Source organism: Oncorhynchus mykiss, chromosome 6 (assembly GCF_013265735.2).
Source record: "Oncorhynchus mykiss isolate Arlee chromosome 6, USDA_OmykA_1.1, whole genome shotgun sequence".
Classification (NCBI taxonomy): Eukaryota; Metazoa; Chordata; class Actinopteri; order Salmoniformes; family Salmonidae; genus Oncorhynchus; species Oncorhynchus mykiss.
The window spans coordinates 56,167,329-56,185,131 of NC_048570.1; the positions used below are offsets into that span (position 1 = coordinate 56,167,329).

General features: G+C 41.5%; 1 protein-coding gene across 2 annotated transcripts; it reads right to left on the minus strand.

The window, feature by feature from the left end:
• Positions 1-78: 78 nt before the first annotated feature.
• On the minus strand, positions 79-17,790 carry LOC110526178 (transmembrane protein 138). 2 transcript variants are annotated; one of them, XM_021606857.2, is made up of 5 exons: positions 17,687-17,790; positions 6,700-7,364; positions 6,316-6,487; positions 945-1,020; positions 79-805 (listed from the first exon to the last, which is right to left on the minus strand). In XM_021606857.2, exons 2-5 carry the CDS (start codon positions 6,825-6,827, stop codon positions 687-689), a joined length of 495 nt encoding a protein of 164 aa, XP_021462532.1. In that variant the 5' UTR covers positions 6,828-7,364; positions 17,687-17,790; the 3' UTR covers positions 79-686. The 2 variants fall into 2 exon arrangements, with proteins under 2 accessions (XP_021462532.1, XP_021462531.1); XM_021606856.2 differs by lacking the exon at positions 17,687-17,790 and adding an exon at positions 11,024-11,629.
• Between the last annotated feature and the right edge of the window lie 13 nt (positions 17,791-17,803).

The window sequence follows — 17,803 nt, forward strand, 5'->3', positions numbered from 1 at the left end:
CAATTGATGTGTCACATAAATGTGTGCTTATGCTGAGTGCATGTGATATAGGATTAACATTGGAAGTATTTACTGAAAGGAATACTGAGCACATACAGGGTGTATCAGTGTATGCACTGTCTGGGTTTTGTTTAATACATTTGTACAAAAAGCAGGGGGGGAAAGTAAGCATTTTAAACACATAAAACATTAGTTTTTCTTTCCAGTCATCTTCACACACAAAATCTGGCACACAAACTCTGAAATCATCCTACAAAACAACAAAGATAATAATTACATTGATAGCTAAATAACACAGACAAACGCAGTCACAAGGTTACAAAGTGTGAAAAAAAGATACAATTTGTTGTGTCAATGTCACATCAAACTATGAGTTCTCAAATTTCAGCATCACAGTCATCTTGGTATACCATTCTGTCCATTAATCAAGGCCCTAAACCAGTTTGCCTCTTACAGTACATCTGGCTTGCCCTGCAAAGTGGCTTGCTGTATCCAAGCAGAATCTCATTTTTCACCCTTCTTGTTTAAGTTTACCCATGTCTTCCCTCCGTATAAGCCCATGCCTGTGCACTGTAGCGTCTATTTCAGTTCTGCACGTAGCAGTGTCTCTCTGTGTCCGGGGGGAAATGGAGGGGTCAATTTAGGATCTGTCCTTTCCAGTTTAATCTCCACACACTGCTCTTTGCTCACTGGCGGGCCCTGGCATTGGCAAAGGCGTCTCTGAGCCAAGGCGAGTCTTCATAGAGCCGAGGGTCACCCAGGTACTCTGTGGTGCGCTTGTAGAAGTAGTAGTACAACACGGACGCTGCACACAAACACACATCACCAATGAAAGACTGAAGTCATTTGGTTTTGAAACAGAAAAGACAACAACTATTGCGTTTCAGGCCTAAAAGGTTTCCTAAAATGTGTTTCAGTAAGTGTGTGACCAAAGACAGCCTCACCTATTCTTTGGAAGACAAAAAGCACTTGGAGACCATCCGTCCACACATAGCGGTTTGATTTTAGCCAGCGTAGATTCTGCAGAGATAGACACAACCCAATGCATCATTCAGTTTGAGGGATAGCATTCTTTCACTAAGACATATAATAAACCATAAATTGATAGTAAATGATAATACATATGTAATAAACAATTCTGAGGCCTACAGAAAACTTGAAATTCCATATCCACAAAGTAAAATAAATCTCACATATCAGGTTAGTGGCAAATATAATTTCCCCCTGTGGATTAATAAAGTATACTCTCATCTTATTTGTGGCTAGGTGTGAATCCACTTATGACAAAAGCTCAGTCATAGTTGGTTGCCAGGGAGCTTCCTGAACATCACAGCTCAGGCTAAATTGCCTGTTAGAAAGATCCGTTCCTCTACAGTACTTCTCTCAAACCTCAAATTCACTGAATGTTGATCACCAGTCTATGAACAGATCCCATACCTTCACACGTGCACATTTCTATAATAGCTAGAAATTACAACTATCCCCATGAAAATACACAAGACACACACTCACACATGCAGGCTTTACACATACAGTTGAATTTGGAAGTTTACATACACCTTAGCCAAGTACTTTTAAACTCTGTTTTTCACAATTGTTGACATTTAATCCAAGTAAAAATGTCATGTTTTAGGTCAGTTAGGATCACCACTTTATTTTAAGAATGTGAAATGTCAGAATAATAGTAGAGAGAATTATTTATTTCAGCTTTTATTTCTTTCATCACATTCCCAGTGGGTCAGAAGATTACATACACTCAATTAGTATTTAGTAGCATTGCCTTTAAATTGTTTAACTTGGGTCAAACATTTCAGGTAGCCTTCCACAAGCTTCCCACAATAAGTTAGATTAATTTTGGCCCATTCCTCCTGACAGAGCTGATGTAACTGAGTCAGGTTTGTAGGCCTCCTTGCTCGCACTCTTTTTCAGTTCTGCCCACAAATGTTCTATGGGATTGAGGTCAGGGCTTTGTGATGGCCACTCCAATACCTTGACTTTGTTGTCCTTAAGCCATTTTGCCACAACTTTGGAAGTATGCTTGGGGTCATTGTCCATTTGGAAGACCCATTTGCAACCAAGCTTGAACTTCCTGACTGATGTCTTGAGATGTTGCTTCAATATATCCACATCTTTTTCCTACCTCATGATGCCATCTATTTTGTGAAGTGCTCCAGTCCCACCTGCAGCAAAGCACCCCCACAACATGATGCTGCCACCCCCGTGCTTCACGGTTGGGATAGTGTTCTTCAGCTTGCAAGCCTCCCCCTTTTTCCTTCAAACATAATGATGGTCATTATGGCCAAACAGTTCTATTTTTGTTTCATCAGAACAGAGGACATTTCTCCAAAAAGTACGATCTTTGTCCCCATGTGCGGTTGCAAACCGTAGTCTGGCTTTTTTATGGCGGTTTTGGAGCAGTGGCTTCTTCCTTGCTGAGCGGCCTTTCAGGTTATGTCGATATAGGACTTGTTTTACCGTGGTTACAGATACATTTGTACCTGTTTCCTCCAGCATCTTCACAAGGTCCTTTGCTGTTGTTCTGGGATTGATTTGCACTTTTCGCACCAAAGTACGTTCATCTCTAGGAGACAGAACGCGTCTCCTTCCTGAGCAGTATAACGGCTGAGTGGTCCCATGGTGTTTATACTTGCACACTAATGTTTGTACAGATGAGTGCGGTACCTTCGGGCATTTGGAAATTGCTCCCAAGGATGAACCAGACTTGCGGAGGTCTACAATTTTTTTCTTAGGTCTTGGCTGATATCTTTTTTGATTTTCCCATGATGTCAAGCAAAGAGGCTCTGGGTTTGAAGGTAGGCCTTGAAATACATCCACAGGTACACCTCCAATTGACTCAAATTATGTCAATTCGCCTATCAGAAGCTTCTAAAGCCATGACATAATTTTCTGGAATTGTCCAAGCTGTTTAAAGGCACAGTCAATTAGTGTATGTAAACTTCTGACCCAATGGAATTGTGATACAGTGAGTTATAAGTGAAATAATCTGTCTGTAAACAATTGTTGGAAAAATTACTTAGGACATCTACTTTGTGCATGACACAACTGACATGCCAAAACTATAGTTTGTTAACAAGAAATTTGTGTAGTGGTTGAAAAATGAGTTTTAATGACTGCAACCTAAGGGTATGTAAACTTCTGACTTCAACTGTACATACATATCTATCTGTACACACACACACACACACACACACACACACACACACACACACATATACACGCACATACACAGTGGGGCAAAAAAGTATTTAGTCAGTCACCAACTGTGCAAGTTCTCCACTTAAAAAGATGAGAGAGGCCTGTAATTTTCATTATTGGTATACTTCAACTATGACAGACAAAATGAGAAAAAAAAATCCAGAAAATCACATGGTAGGATTTTTAATGAATTTATTTGCAAATTATGGTGGAAAATAAGTATTTGGTCACCTACAAACAAGCAAGATTTCTGGCTCTCACAGACCTGTAACAACTTCTTTAAGAGCCTCCTCTGTCCTCCACTCGTTACCTGTATTAATGGCACCTGTTTGAACTTATCAGTATAAAAGACACCTGTCCACAACCTCAAACAGTCACACTCCAAACTCCACTATGGCCAAGACCAAAGAGCTGTCAAAATTGTAGACCTGCACCAGGCTGGGAAGACTGAATCTGCAATAGGTAAGCAGCTTGTTTTGAAAAAATCAACTGTGGGAGCAATTATTAGGAAATGGAAGACATACAAGACCACTGATAATCTCCCTCGATCTGGGGCTCCACGCAAGATCTCACCCCGTGGGGTCATAATGATCACAAGAACGGTGAGCAAAAATCTCAGAACCACACGGGGGGATCTAGTGAATGACCTGCAGAGAGCTGGGACCAAAGTAACAAAGCCTATCATCAGTAACACACTACGCCGCCAGGGACTCAAATCCTGCAGTGCCAGACATGTCCCCCTGCATAAGCCAGTACATGTCCAGGCCCATCTGAAGTTTGCCAGAGAGCAGTTGGATGATCCAGAAGAAGATTGGGAGAATGTCATATGGTAAGATGAAACCAAAATATAACTTTTTGGTAAAAACTCAACTGAAGAAGTTTAAAGCCGGATTTGGATACAAAAAGATTTCCCAAGCTTTAAACATCCCAAGGAGCACTGTGCAAGCGATAATATTGAAATGGAAGGAGTATCAGACCACTGCAAATCTGCCAAGACCTGGCAGTCCCTCTAAACTTTCAGCTCATACAAGGAGAAGACTGATCAGAGATGCAGCCAAGAGGCCCATGATCACTCTGGATGAACTGCAGAGATCTACAGCTGAGGTGGGAGACTCTGTCCATAGGACAACAATCAGTCGTATATTGCACAAATCTGGCCTTTATGGAAGAGTGGCAAGAAGAAAGCCATTTCTTAAAGATATCCATAAAAAGTGTCGTTTAAAGTTTGCCACAAGCCACCTGGGAGACACACCAAACATGTGGAAGAAGGTGCTCTGGTCAGATGAAACCAAAATTGAACTTTTTGGCAACAATGCAAAACGTTATGTTTGGCGTAAAAGCAACACAGCTGAACACACCATCCCCACTGTCAAACATGGTGGTGGCAGCATCATGGTTTGGGCCTGCTTTTCTTCAGCAGGGACAGGGAAGATGGTTAAAATTGATGGGAAGATGGATGGAGCCAAATACAGGACCATTCTGGAAGAAAACCTGATGGAGTCTACAAAAGACCTGAGGCTGGGACGGAGATTTGTCTTCCAACAAGACAATGATTCAAAACATAAAGCAAAATCTACAATGGAATAGTTCAAAAATAAACATATCCAGGTGTTAGAATGGCCAAGTCAAAGTCCAGACCTGAATCCAATCGAGAATCTGTGGAAAGAACTGAAAACTGCTGTTCACAAATGCTCTCCATCCAACCTCACTGAGCTCGAGCTGTTTTGCAAGGAGGAATGGGAAAAAATGTCAGTCTCTCGATGTGCAAAACTGATAGAGACATACCCCAAGCGACTTACAGCTGTAATCGCAGCAAAAGGTGGCGCTACAAAGTATTAACTTAAGGGGGCTGAATAATTTTGCACGCCCAATTTTTCTGTTTTTGATTTGTTAAAAAAGTTTGAAATATCCAATAAATGTCGTTCCACTTCATGATTGTGTCCCACTTGTTGTTGATTCTTCACAAAAAAATACAGTTTTATATCTTTATGTTTGAAGCCTGAAATGTGTCAAAAGGTCGCAAAGTTCAAGGGGGCCGAATACTTTCGCAAGGCACTGTATGTATGTGTGTGTATATGTATGTATGTATAGATAGGTGTATATTTATGTATGTAGACATACATACACACACACACACACACATCTATTTATTTATATATATATATATATATATATATATATATATATATATATATATATATATATATATATATATATATATATATATATATATATATATATATATATATATATATATATATATATATATATATATATATAAAACACACACATATCTATCTATATATATGTATATATACACACACACACACACACACACATCTATATATGTATATGTATGTAGAGATACACACACACACCTATATATGTATATATGTATATATACACACACACACACATTTATATACATACATACACACACACAGTTTGTGGGACACGCTGTATTTTGTAAAATTCTACTGCACAACAGACCACACAATTTAATTTAATCAAATTTTTACCAAAATTATTCATACTCATTCATATGTTAGTATTAAACATAAGATTTATCTGTAAAATAAATAATGAGACATTATTTAGTTACAACACTGAAGAAGATTTTGATGAAGGACCATTTTTAAAGAGTCTACAGGAGGGCACACCGGGCTACGCAATGATAAGTTGACAGGCAAGTCGTTTAGTTTTTTACTGGAAGGCTAGCCAACTATCTAGTAAACACCTCGGGTAGGAGGTTGGTGTCTCTTTTTGAACAAAATTAAAATGGTTATATCTTGTAATTGAACAACATAGTAAGGTGGCCAATAACTGGGGACCATATGCTGATAATACGGGACATATTATTTTTGCTAAACCGCTTATCAAAAAGCTGATGGTAGTAGTATTTCCACTGAAATGTCTAACATGCTAATTGCTAACCCGTTAGTTAACATTTTTACGACACCAATAATCACAAAACATTGATGGCTTGATTACAGCTAGCACATAAGCATTTCGCTGCACCTTTCATACCTGTTGTAAACTATGCATGTGATGAATAAACTTAGATTTTAATTGACACACATACATACACACACATCGTACCATGATCCAGGAGTGTAGGGAGATGCTGAGGGTCAGGTAGAGGGCAGAGAGCAGCAGCAGGGCCCTGAAGCGCTCCAGCAGCAAGGACACCAGGCCCACCTGGAACACGTAGGTGTTGAACAGCATCAGCAGAATGATGATCAGGTTAAACAGGATGGCTATGTCCTGGATACTGAGAGAGAGAGAGAGAGAAGCTTCCATTTAGTTACAGTTACGTTAAATGAATGAAGACACACAATTGGACACACACACACACTGTGCTCAGGGACCAGAGTTGAGAAACACTGCTTTTTACATTGTGTCAATCCCCTTTTTCTCCCACCCTTAAATAATTCATTTACATCAGTCTACCCCCTGGCTCTCCCATCCTTCCCCGCGTCTTACATGAAGAGCACCAGCTGGACAACGGGCGCTGCCCTCAGCAGCTCACTGAAGGAGTTGACAAACAGGTCAAAGGTCAACAGGCTCAGCTGGATCAACAGCACCAGGGAGTAGTTGTTGGTCTGCAGCATCTCCGGGCCGAAGGCTGGACGCCCGGGCTGTGTGCGGCTCCAAGGAGGATCCAAGGTGGCGCACACTCACACACACGCAGACAGGGAAACATACACACTAACTATACAGACACAGGTGCACACATGCAGAGGTGCCAGCTGCCGTCTTGAGCTTCTGCACGGCAGCTTGCTGTGTCCAATATATATGTGTTTACATAGAGCAGATGCAGGTGCAGTGCGTTTGTTGTTCCTAATTAAGGACTATTCCACTGACTGAGGAGCTCTGTGGTTTGCTATCGGCCAGAGATATTGGAAGAGCTCTCTGAAAATGCTTTTGTTAGCTATTAGCATGTTGAAAGTGGAGAGGGTCCTCTTTCCAGCCCAAAAGAATAGTTCCAGCCCACAGTAAAACCGTTGTAGCACACAGTTCCTTATGGCGTGGTGTTAGCTTTGAACACCTACAGGCAAAGGTGACAGTCGCTTTCCAATAGGGTGTTCTACCCGCATCACCTTTCTACTGGCTCTAAATCCATTCCACAGCTATATTCAACAGAGACTCTGTAGTAGAGAAAAACAGAGTAAGCAGAGAGTAAACAATATACAGTGGTAAAAATACATCTGTAATAACTGTTTCCCAAACATAAATACATGTACTGTACACACGCACGCACACAAAGGGTTACTCAAAATGCTTGATATGACTCTGTTGCATGAACATCCAGTACAGTATCACGGAGTGGTCCAATCTTACGCATCTTAATGAGTCTGTTTTTGAATTTCCCAAAATATGAATACCCTAAACTTGTCTAAATGTGACATGACATGTGTGGATGTAGAGCTATAAGGCTGTGTCTAGACTTGACAATTCATGCAGCCTTAGTATTCTGATCACAGCCTTCTGATCGTGTAATTCCGAACGGTCACGCATGGTAGACACATTTTAAATGTAGGTGTAGATGCGTGACCGTTCGGAATTACGCATCTACACCTACATTTAAAATGTGTCTACCGTGTCCACAGTGTGTCTGGATTCCTATATTCAAATGCCAGTATGCATTCTACAAATAGTTTGGCCCTACACTCTAAATATTCCATGGCTGACAAGATACAAATAACAAGAACTGGCATCATATTTGGGTCTAAATTATGTTGTCTTTTCGTAGGTGTGTATAATACTTTAGGTGTGCCTGATTTGGCGTGCCCGGCACAATAGTGCCCATGGGATAGTTCGAAAAGCGCAAACCCTGCCCAGCCGACACCAGGGGAGCTAAACCAAGCGCAACTAAAGTAACTGAAAAAAAAATAATAATAATTGACCCAGGTCTGACTGGCACTGTCTGTGTCCAAATTAAGATCACTTCTTAACAGGGCTGGTTTAGGCACTGTATACTGTAATTTAGTTAGTTTAAAGTAAACTGTCCCACCTCGACACAATTAACAAGACCTGACCTTTTGCACCTTGTAAAAGTCACTTGTCTGGTCTGAGTGGCACAATGGTAACCTCACCGCCACTGTCACCTGCTGGGAGTGTTTCACAAACGGGACAGGATTGTGACTGGATGAGCCTGTGTGTTATGCTGCCCCATGCCATGCTCACAGAAGTAAGGCCCTGTCCAATAGGGACATTTGAGGGATTAAACTATTCACTCGCTCAGTCATGCTGTAACCGGTCATTTCTGTAACCAGTCATGGCCATAGCCAGTCATTGCCATGCAGTCTAGCGTATTTCCACCATAGGAACTGGAGTTATGGCCTTGAGTGTCGACTTTGACTTAGAGAGTGTTTAATGCCTACATTGGATGCCCCAATGAAGGGGAGAAGTAGTTCAGAAGTGGGATCTTTCTTTAAAATAAATGATGAGGCAATTCTTATACCTTTCTCCTGAAGTGTGCACTCCTGCACTTTTCCCCACACATTTAAAATAATTGGATTCTTGTAGCTAGATTGGTTTTCCCCACTATATTTCTTACACTAGTTTCCTTTCAGATCCATTAACGAAAGTATCAAGTGCTGAAGATCAATGGGACTCAGAGATGTTCTGCTTTATACTATAGCATGGCCTACTGAATTAAGACAATTGACCTACTGTAGCCCAGGCCACCTCAGCTGCAAGAGCAGAGAAGCCTATACATAACCATGACCCCATTAACGCATGTGTTTACCCTTTAACATCAACAATGATGTTGATGTTGACTTATTACCTCTTACTTTACATAGTCGTGACATTCAGTACAATGATACCTACAGTACTGCTATTTAACTAGGATGTATGCTGTAGAATTACATTCACTCTGCCTGGGAATCAAGGCTTCAAGTGTTGTGGCCTCCAAGTGTAAAAATAATGACCAAACCGGGCTATCTGGTCTGAGTCATATCCATCACAGATTGACAGCTTGGCATGAGTTGTGATTTTAAATTGCTATGTTGGTGGCAGATGTGGGATCAAGTTGTGCGGTGGATTTTTGGAGCGAAAAGGTACCAGCATATTCACAAACCATACTTAACAAAAATACAAATACAACATGTGAAGTGTTGGTCCCATGTTTCATGAGCTGAAATTAAAGATCATAGACATTTTCCATACGCACAAAAAGATGATTTCTCTCAGATGTCGTGGGGCAACATTCCACAGGCCACAATCAACAGCCTGATCAACTGTATGATCAACTGACCAATTAGTGAATAAAATATCAGAATTGGGCTGCTTGTATAAACACAGAGATGTCTGTTTGTTGAGTAGACAGGCACAGTGTCCACTGTCTCCGTCTCATTGACTGATACAATAAACCAATTATGGAGTGTTGTAGCTATTGCAGCTTGTGACAAAGCCAGGTAGACTACTGTAGTCCTTACACTTGCTGTGATGGCATTTTGTGAGACTGGCTCACTGTCCCAACAAGCTTCCTAGTGACTCCACATGGACTCTAATGACCGGAGAAGCAAGTGACATATTTATAGCCTCACACTGCGGCAGGTGTAAGGTGGATTAGGACTAGTTTCACACACTTAAGACTCTAGGCCAAGCCTTGCTGGGCCGATGCACAAACTGATGCTATAGTTGTAACCTAGAAACTTACTCACAGAAGCACTTGAACAGTGACATAGCCTAAATAACAATAAACGGTGCCCAATAATAACAATAATAGGCTGCACTTTGTATCATCATTATGATTTGATATGACAAATGTTCTGTGTAAGACAAAGATTGCAATTAAATGTTCTATGTATTGTTTTAAATGTATTATCCCGGCTGATTGGAAAATTAATTATTAGAATGTCATATAGCAACTCTCATTCAAACACTTGACTGTAAGCAGGTAGCCAACAGCTGCTGGTTACAAACCCAAAAACAAGCCATGTAAGGTTTACTATTGTCATTGTGCTGTTAAATTATGTATATGTATACTGAACAAAAATATAAATGCAACCATTTCAAAGATTTAATGAGTTACAGTTCATATAAGGAAATAAGTCACCAGAAAAATGTATTAGGCCCTAATCTATGGATTTCACATGACTCGGTAGGGGTGCAGCCATGGGTGGGCATAGGCCCACCGACTGGGGAACCAGGCCCAGCCAATCAGAAATTGTTTTTCCCCACAAAAGGGCTTTATTACAGACAGAAATACACCCAACAGCTCTGATGGACATTCCTGCAGTCAGCATGTCAATTGCACACTCCCTCAAAACTTGAGACATTTGGGGCATTGTGTTGTGTGACAAAACAGTACATTTTAAAGTGTCCTTTTATTGTCCCCAGCACAAGGTGCACCTGTGTAATGACATTGCTGTTTAATCAGGTTCTTGATATTCCACACCTGTCAGGTGGATGGATTATCTTGGCAAAGGAGAAATTCTCACTAACGGATGTAATCAAATTTGTGCACAACATTTTTGAGAAATAAAACTTATTGTGCATATTGAACATGTCTGGGATTTTTTTTTTTTTTAGCTCATGGGACCAACACTTTACATGTTGCGTTTATATTTTTGTTCAGTGTAGTATATTTTAGTTAGGTTTACAACCTTATATTGACATTGTACCCACTACTCCCGTGTTTTCAAAGCCTTAGATTGTTAGGGCGATAATCTCTTTAAGAAACAACCTGACAGCTTGTTGTCTACAAAGTGGTGAGCAGTAGCGTCAAGTAAAATTAAGGATATCCTGAAAACCACAATATTGAAATTAAAAACACATGATAAAATATAGCTAGTACCTGAAATGTCCCTTTTTGAGATGAAGATTGTTCTATCTGGCGTCTACCCGCGCGTAATTCTCTCAAAATTATGCACACTCTCTTGACCATCCACAACACAGCAGTAACACAGACCATTGGCACATACCCAACCTGCCTGCGCGTCTCCCATGGTGACAGTTTTTTTCCGCGCTACATCCCTAATAGAAGGGCGTGATTTTGTACAATGGAACAAACCCCGCAGCCTTTTCTTGGCTATTATCATTTAATAGATCAAAATTAAAGTAAGACAAACAAAAGGGTATCTTCATGGGGGTTTCAAATGTGATTTGGTGTTTTTAGGTCTGTTTGCAAATATCTAAAACTTCATATCCTTACATCTCAAATGATGCTGATAGTAACTTTGCCTTTGGCCGGTTATATACAAGATTACGGTAATGTATGACATGAAACCAACCCAAACGGGAACCATTGCCATCTAGTGGCAACACAACGTTTAGACTTGACTATGAATAGGCTTTGCTCAGTACATTTAGCATTTAAGGGTACTCAATTGTGCTTAAAAAACGTTGATGCACATAGGCAATATGTTATCCCATTTCAAGTCAGTCTAATTTTACAATACAACAGTCAATATATCTTTTGAAATTAAATGAACATAAAGCATAATAGTATGATATGGGATGTCAGCCTAATGAAAAAAATGATGCAAAAGGTCAATCCCAATAATTATGAAGATACGATGATACTCAAATGTTGGCTACCGTTACCCCCTTGTATCCTTTTCTTCGTATGGTTAGATTCATATGCTTTTATGATTGACAAATGTATTTTGTGTTTGCCTGCTTACTTTTAGTATACCATATTCTATTAACTTTTCTTTGAAAGATCATGAATCAGTAGCAATTAATTTCCATGTAAAATGACCCATGAGCCCCAACCTGTGAAGTTCATAGGAGCATGTCAAATTTGGGTGTCAAATGAAAGCTAAGAGTCTATATTATTAATAAATTAAAGAATATACATTTTTCAACCATTTTCCATCCTAAAAAATGTGGAATTAGCTAAGGCTTTGATTTCTGGTCAAACAGATGGAAAACATGTCTTAGAAAACATGTACCAGAAAAAGTGTACACATCCAACAAGTAAAGACCCCTGCCAACTAATATCAACACTTATATTTAGTGTTGGATACATTTTTATGCCTACTATTAGTTTTAGAAACATTGTCTTGTGCCTTGGAATTCCGTTACCAAAAACCCATGTCTTTAGGATATGTTTTAATTTCTCTCCCTCATGATGAAGGAGGATAATAAAAGTTCAAAGCTGTAACTAGGTGATTCAGGAACATTCACTATGCTCTTGGTAAGCAACTCGTGTAGATTTGACCTTGTGTTTAAGGTTATTGTTCTGCTGAAAGGTGAATTCATCTCCCAGTGTCTGATGGAAAGCCGAATGAATCAGATTTTGCCTGTGATTAGCTCCATTACGTTTATTTTATATCCTGAAAAACTCCCTAGTCCTTAACAATTGCAAGCATACCCATAACATAATGCAGCTACCAGTATGCTTGAAAATATAGAGAGTGGTGTTGTACTGGATTTGCCCCGCTTTGCATTCAGGACAAAAGTGAATTGCTTTGCCACATTTTTTGCAGTATTAATTTAGTGCCTTTTTGCAAACATGATGCATGTTTTGGAATATTTGTATTCTGTATATGCATCCTTCTTTTCAAGCTTTCATTTATGTTAGTATTGTGGAGTAACTACCATGTTGATCCATCCTCAGTTTTCTCCTATCACAGCCATTAAACTAGCTCAGGTTGATCCTGTTTCCGTTGATCATCCTTGAGCTGTTTCTACAACTTGATTGCAGTTCACCTGTGTTAAATTCAATTGACTGGACATGATTTGGAAAGGCACACACCTGTCTATTAAAAAGGTCCCGCAGTTGACAGTGCATGTCAGAGCAAAGACCAAGCCTTGAGGTCAAAAGGATTGTCCGTAGAGGTCCGAGACAGGATTGTGTCAAGGCACAGATCTGGGAAGGGTACCAAAAAATGTCTACAGCATTGAAAGTCACCAAGAACACAGTGGCTTCAATCATTCTTAAATAGAAGTTTGGAACCACCAAGACTCTTACTAGAGCTGGCCGCCCGGCCAAACTGCGCAATCGGGGGAGAAGGGCTTTGGTTAGGGAGGTGACCAAGAACCCAATGGTCACTCTGACAGAGTTCCAGAATTCCTCTGTGGAGATGGGAGAACCTTCCAGAAGGACAACCATCTTTTCAGAACTCCACCAATCAGGCCTTTATGTTAAAGTGGCCAGACGGAAGCCACTCCTCAGTAAAAGGCATATGATATCAGATCATGAGAAACAAGATTCTCTGGTCTGATGAAACCAAGATTGAACTCTTTGGCCTGAATGCCAAGCGTCACGCCTGGAGGAAACCTGGCATCATCCCTTCGGTGAAGCCAGGTGGTGTCAGCATCATGCTGTGGGGATGTTTTTCAGCGGCAAGGACTGAGAGACTAGTCAGGATCGAGGGAAAGATGAACAGAGCAAAGTACCGAAAGATCTGTGATGAAAACCTGCTCCAGAGTGCTCAGGACCTCAGACTGGGGCGAAGGTTCACCTTCCAACAGGACAACGACCCTAAACACACAGCCAAAACAACGCAGGAGGGGCTTCGTGGCAAGTCTCTGAATTCCCTTGAGTGGCCCAGCCAGAGCCCAGACTTGAACCCAATGAAACATCTCTGGAGAGACCTGAAAATAGCTGTGCTGCGACTCTCACCATCCAATCTGACAAAGCTTGAGAGGATCTGCAGAGAAGAATGGAAGATGCTCCCCAAATACAGGCGTTCCAAGCTTGTAGTATGAAAACCCAAGAAGATTCAAGGCTGTAATCACTGCCAAACGTGCTTCAACAAAGTACTGAGTAAAGGATCTAAATGCTTATGTAAATGTGATTTACATAAAAATTTTTTATATACATTTGCAAAAAAACTGTTTTTGCTTTGTCATTATGGGGTATTGTCTGTAGATTCAGAGAATAAAACATTTAATACATTTTAAAATAAGGCTGTAACGTAACAAAATGTGAAAAAAGTCAACGGGTCTTAATGCACTGTATTTAGCAATCTTATGGCTATGTAGCAGTCTTATGGATTGGGGACAGAAGCTGTCTCGGAGCATGTTGGTCCGAGTGCCGATGCCCTGGTACTGTTGACCGGACGGTAGCAGAGTAAACAGTCTATGACTTGAGTTGCTAGCGTATTTGGCAATCGTTCGGGCTTTCCTCTAACACCGGCTGATATAGAGGTCCTGGATGACAGGGAGCTCGGCCAGTGATGTACTGGATGTCTGCATCACCCTCTGTAGCACTTTACGGCCGAGGGTGGTGCATTTGCAATACCAAGCTGTGATGCAGCCAGTCAACCTGCTCTTGATGGTGTAGCTGTCAAACTTTTTGATATTCCGAGGGCCCATGCCAAATCTTTTCAGCCTCCTGACGGCGAAGAGGAGTTGATTAGCCCTCTTCACGACTGGACAATGTTAAGTCCTTAGTGATGAGGACGCCAAAATCTTGAAGCTCTCGACCCGCTCGACTACAGCCCTGTGGATGTGGGCATGCTCTCCCCTCTTTCTACTGTAATCCACGATCAACCACTTGGTTTTACTGACGTTGAGGGAGAAACTGTTGTCATGGAACCACACTGCCAAGTCTCTGACATCCTCCCTGTAGGCTCTCATCACCGTCGGTGCTCAGGCCTACCACTGTTGTGTCGTCAGAAAACTTGATGATGGTGTTGGACTCATGCATGGCCACACAGTCGTGGTTGAATAAGGAGTACAGGAGGGGACTGAGCACACACCCTTGAGGGGCTCCCATATTGAGGGTGAGCTGTTGCCTATATTCACCACCTGGTCCGTCCAGTCAGGAAGTCCAGGATCCAGTTACAGAGGGAGATAGTCAGTCCCAGGGTCCCTAGGTTGGTGATGAGCTTGGAGGGACTATGGTGTTAAACACTGAGCGGTAGTCACTGAACAGCATTATCACATAGTTATTTCCCCTCTTGTCAAGGTGGGAGAGGACAGTGTAAAGTGCAATTAAGATTGTGTAATCTGGGGATCTGTTGGGACGGTATGTGAATTGGTGAGGGTCCAGGGTGTCTGGGATGAAGGAGAGATTATACAATTCTGTGAAACATTCGCCAACTGGTTTGCACATGCTTTGAAAACACACACTGGAATTTCCTCTTCCCCGGCAGCCATGCGAGTGTTAACCGGTTGAAAAGTTTTGCTCACTTTGGCCACGGTGAGCGAAATCACACAGTCATCCTGAACTCAGGGGCTTTCACACAACACTCAGTGTTGTATTCCTTGTATCGAGCATAAAAGGCATTTCGCTTGTTTCAGATTTCTGCACAGTTCTAAACAGCTCCCTCTGCAACTGGATCCTAGACTTCCTGACGGGCCGCCCCCCAGGAGGTAAGGGTAGGTAACAACACATCTGCCACGCTGATCCTCAACACAGGGGCTCCTCAGGGGTGCATGCCCAGTCCCCTCCTGTACTCCCTGTTCACTCATAACTGCACGGCCAGGCACGACTCCAACACTTTCATTAGTTTGCTGATGACACAACAGTGGTAGGCCTGATCACCGACAACGATGAGACAGCCTATAGGGAGGTCAGAGACCTGACCATGCGGTGCAAGGACAACCTATCCATCAATGTGATCAAGACAAAGAAGATGATTGTGGACTACAGGAAAAAGAGGACCGAGCACGCCCCCATTCTCATCAATGGGGCTGTTGTGGAGCAGGTTGAGAGCTTCCAGTTCCTTGGCGTCCACATCACCAACAAACTATCATGGTCCAAACACACCAAGACAGTCGTGAAGAGGGCATGACAAAACCTATTCCCCCTCAGGAGACTGAAAAAAATTAGCTTGGGTCCTCAGATCCTCAAAACGTTCTACAGTTGCACCATCGAGAGGATCCTGACTGGTTGCATCACTGCCTGGTATGGCAACTGCTCGGCCTCCGATCGCAAGGCACTACAGAGGGTAGCGCATATGGCCGAGTACATCACCGGGACCAAGCTTCCTGCCATTCAGGACCTCTATACCAGGTGGTGTCAGAGGCACTAAAATGGTCAAAGACTCCATCCACCCTAGTCATAGATTGTTCTCTCTGCTACCGCAAAGCAAGCGGTACCGGAGCGCCAAGTTTAGGTCCAAGAGGCTTCTAAACAGCTTCTACCCCCAAGCCATTAGACTCCTGAACAGCTAATCAAATGGCTACCCAGACTATTTGCACCCCCTTGTAACCTCCAACTACACTGCTGCTACTCTCTGTTATTATCTATGGATAGCCACTTTGACAACCCTACCTGCATGTACGTAATTATCTAAAATACCTCGACACCAGTGTCCCCGCACATTGACTCTGTACCGGTACCCCCTATATATAGCCCCGCTATTGTTATTTACTGCTGCTCTTTATATATGTTTTCTTATCTCTTAGGTATTTTCTTAAAACTGCATCGTTGGTTAAGGGCTTGTAAGTAAGCATTTCACTGTAAGGTCTACACCTGTATTCAGTGCATGTGACATAACATTTGATTTGATTTGCATAGCCTAGTGGTTAGAGCGTTGGACTAGTAACCGAAAGGTTGCAAGTTCAAATCTGTCGTTCTGCCCCTGAACAGGCAGTTAACCCACTGTTCCTAGGCCGTCATTGAAAATAAGAATTTGTTCTTAATTGACTTGCCTAGTTAAATAAAGGTTAAATAAAGGTTCAAAAAAATAAAAATAAAAATCACTAGTCATCTCACGGCCAGGTTTCCCTTTGTAATCCGTTATCGTTTGCAAGCTCTGCTACATACGACGACCGTCGGAGCCGGTGTAGTAGGATTCCACCTTCATCCTATATTGTCCTTTTGCATGTTTGATGTTGGCGGTCGTAGTGGGTCTTCTTGTATGTGTCAATGTCTGTGTCCCGTTTCTTGTAAACAGTAGCTCTAGCGATTAACTCAGCGTGGATATGGATGTGGTAAACTCCTCAATTCTATCGGAGGAATCCCAGAACATACCCCAGTCTGTATCAGCAAAACAGTCTTGTCCGAACCAGACTAACCAAAATGTGGATATATTTGGGGGCGGAGCTCATTAAAATAATATCCAGTGTGTAGAATAATACCGAAGTATGCAAAGCAGGATATTGCATATTTATACTTTTGTGTAGCTATTTAAGATACCTCTCCATGAAGAGAATGGTATTCATAATGATGCATTTCTGGGTACAAATCAGGGAACCATGATGAAATTGACTTTCTGCAATTCTGTTACCTGGTGTAAATCCACTTCACTAACTGTAGTTAAATAATCAAAATAGAGTCCATGTGTCATGTCATGGCCAGCTGACACCCCATTATTTCTGCAGACATCCTTGAATCTTAATTCAGAGCAGATATTTAACAACATTTTCAGAAAACGTGGACACAGAATGCAGGGGGATTTTATTTGAAGTCTGTTAACAAACCTTGCATCTACACAGTTATTTCAGTAAATGTGTTTTGAAACAATTCCAGTGTAAATTATTAAAAGTAGTCCTTGTGCATAGAGTTGTAGCCTATGGTTTGTTAAACTTTGAAGCAAATAGTTTTTGTTTGACATACCTTCAAGTTAAAAATCTGATTCTCAGCGCAAATCCGAGTCCATGGAATTGCCCAGCAGCAACCAGGAACAGGGCTGTTCTATTGCGCCACAGGGTAGAAAAAAATCAAAGTGATTGG

Excerpts from the sequence above, each read along its gene's own strand:
- LOC110526178 (XM_021606857.2), bottom strand. The coding sequence starts at position 6,827 with ATGCTGCAGACCAACAACTACTCCCTGGTGCTGTTGATCCAGCTGAGC. Across the intron at positions 1,021-6,315 it reads CCCTACACTCCTGGATCATG|AATCTACGCTGGCTAAAATC; the intron begins GTACGATGTGTG and ends CTATCTCTGCAG. Across the intron at positions 806-944 it reads TTTTGTCTTCCAAAGAATAG|CGTCCGTGTTGTACTACTAC; the intron begins GTGAGGCTGTCT and ends GTTTGTGTGCAG.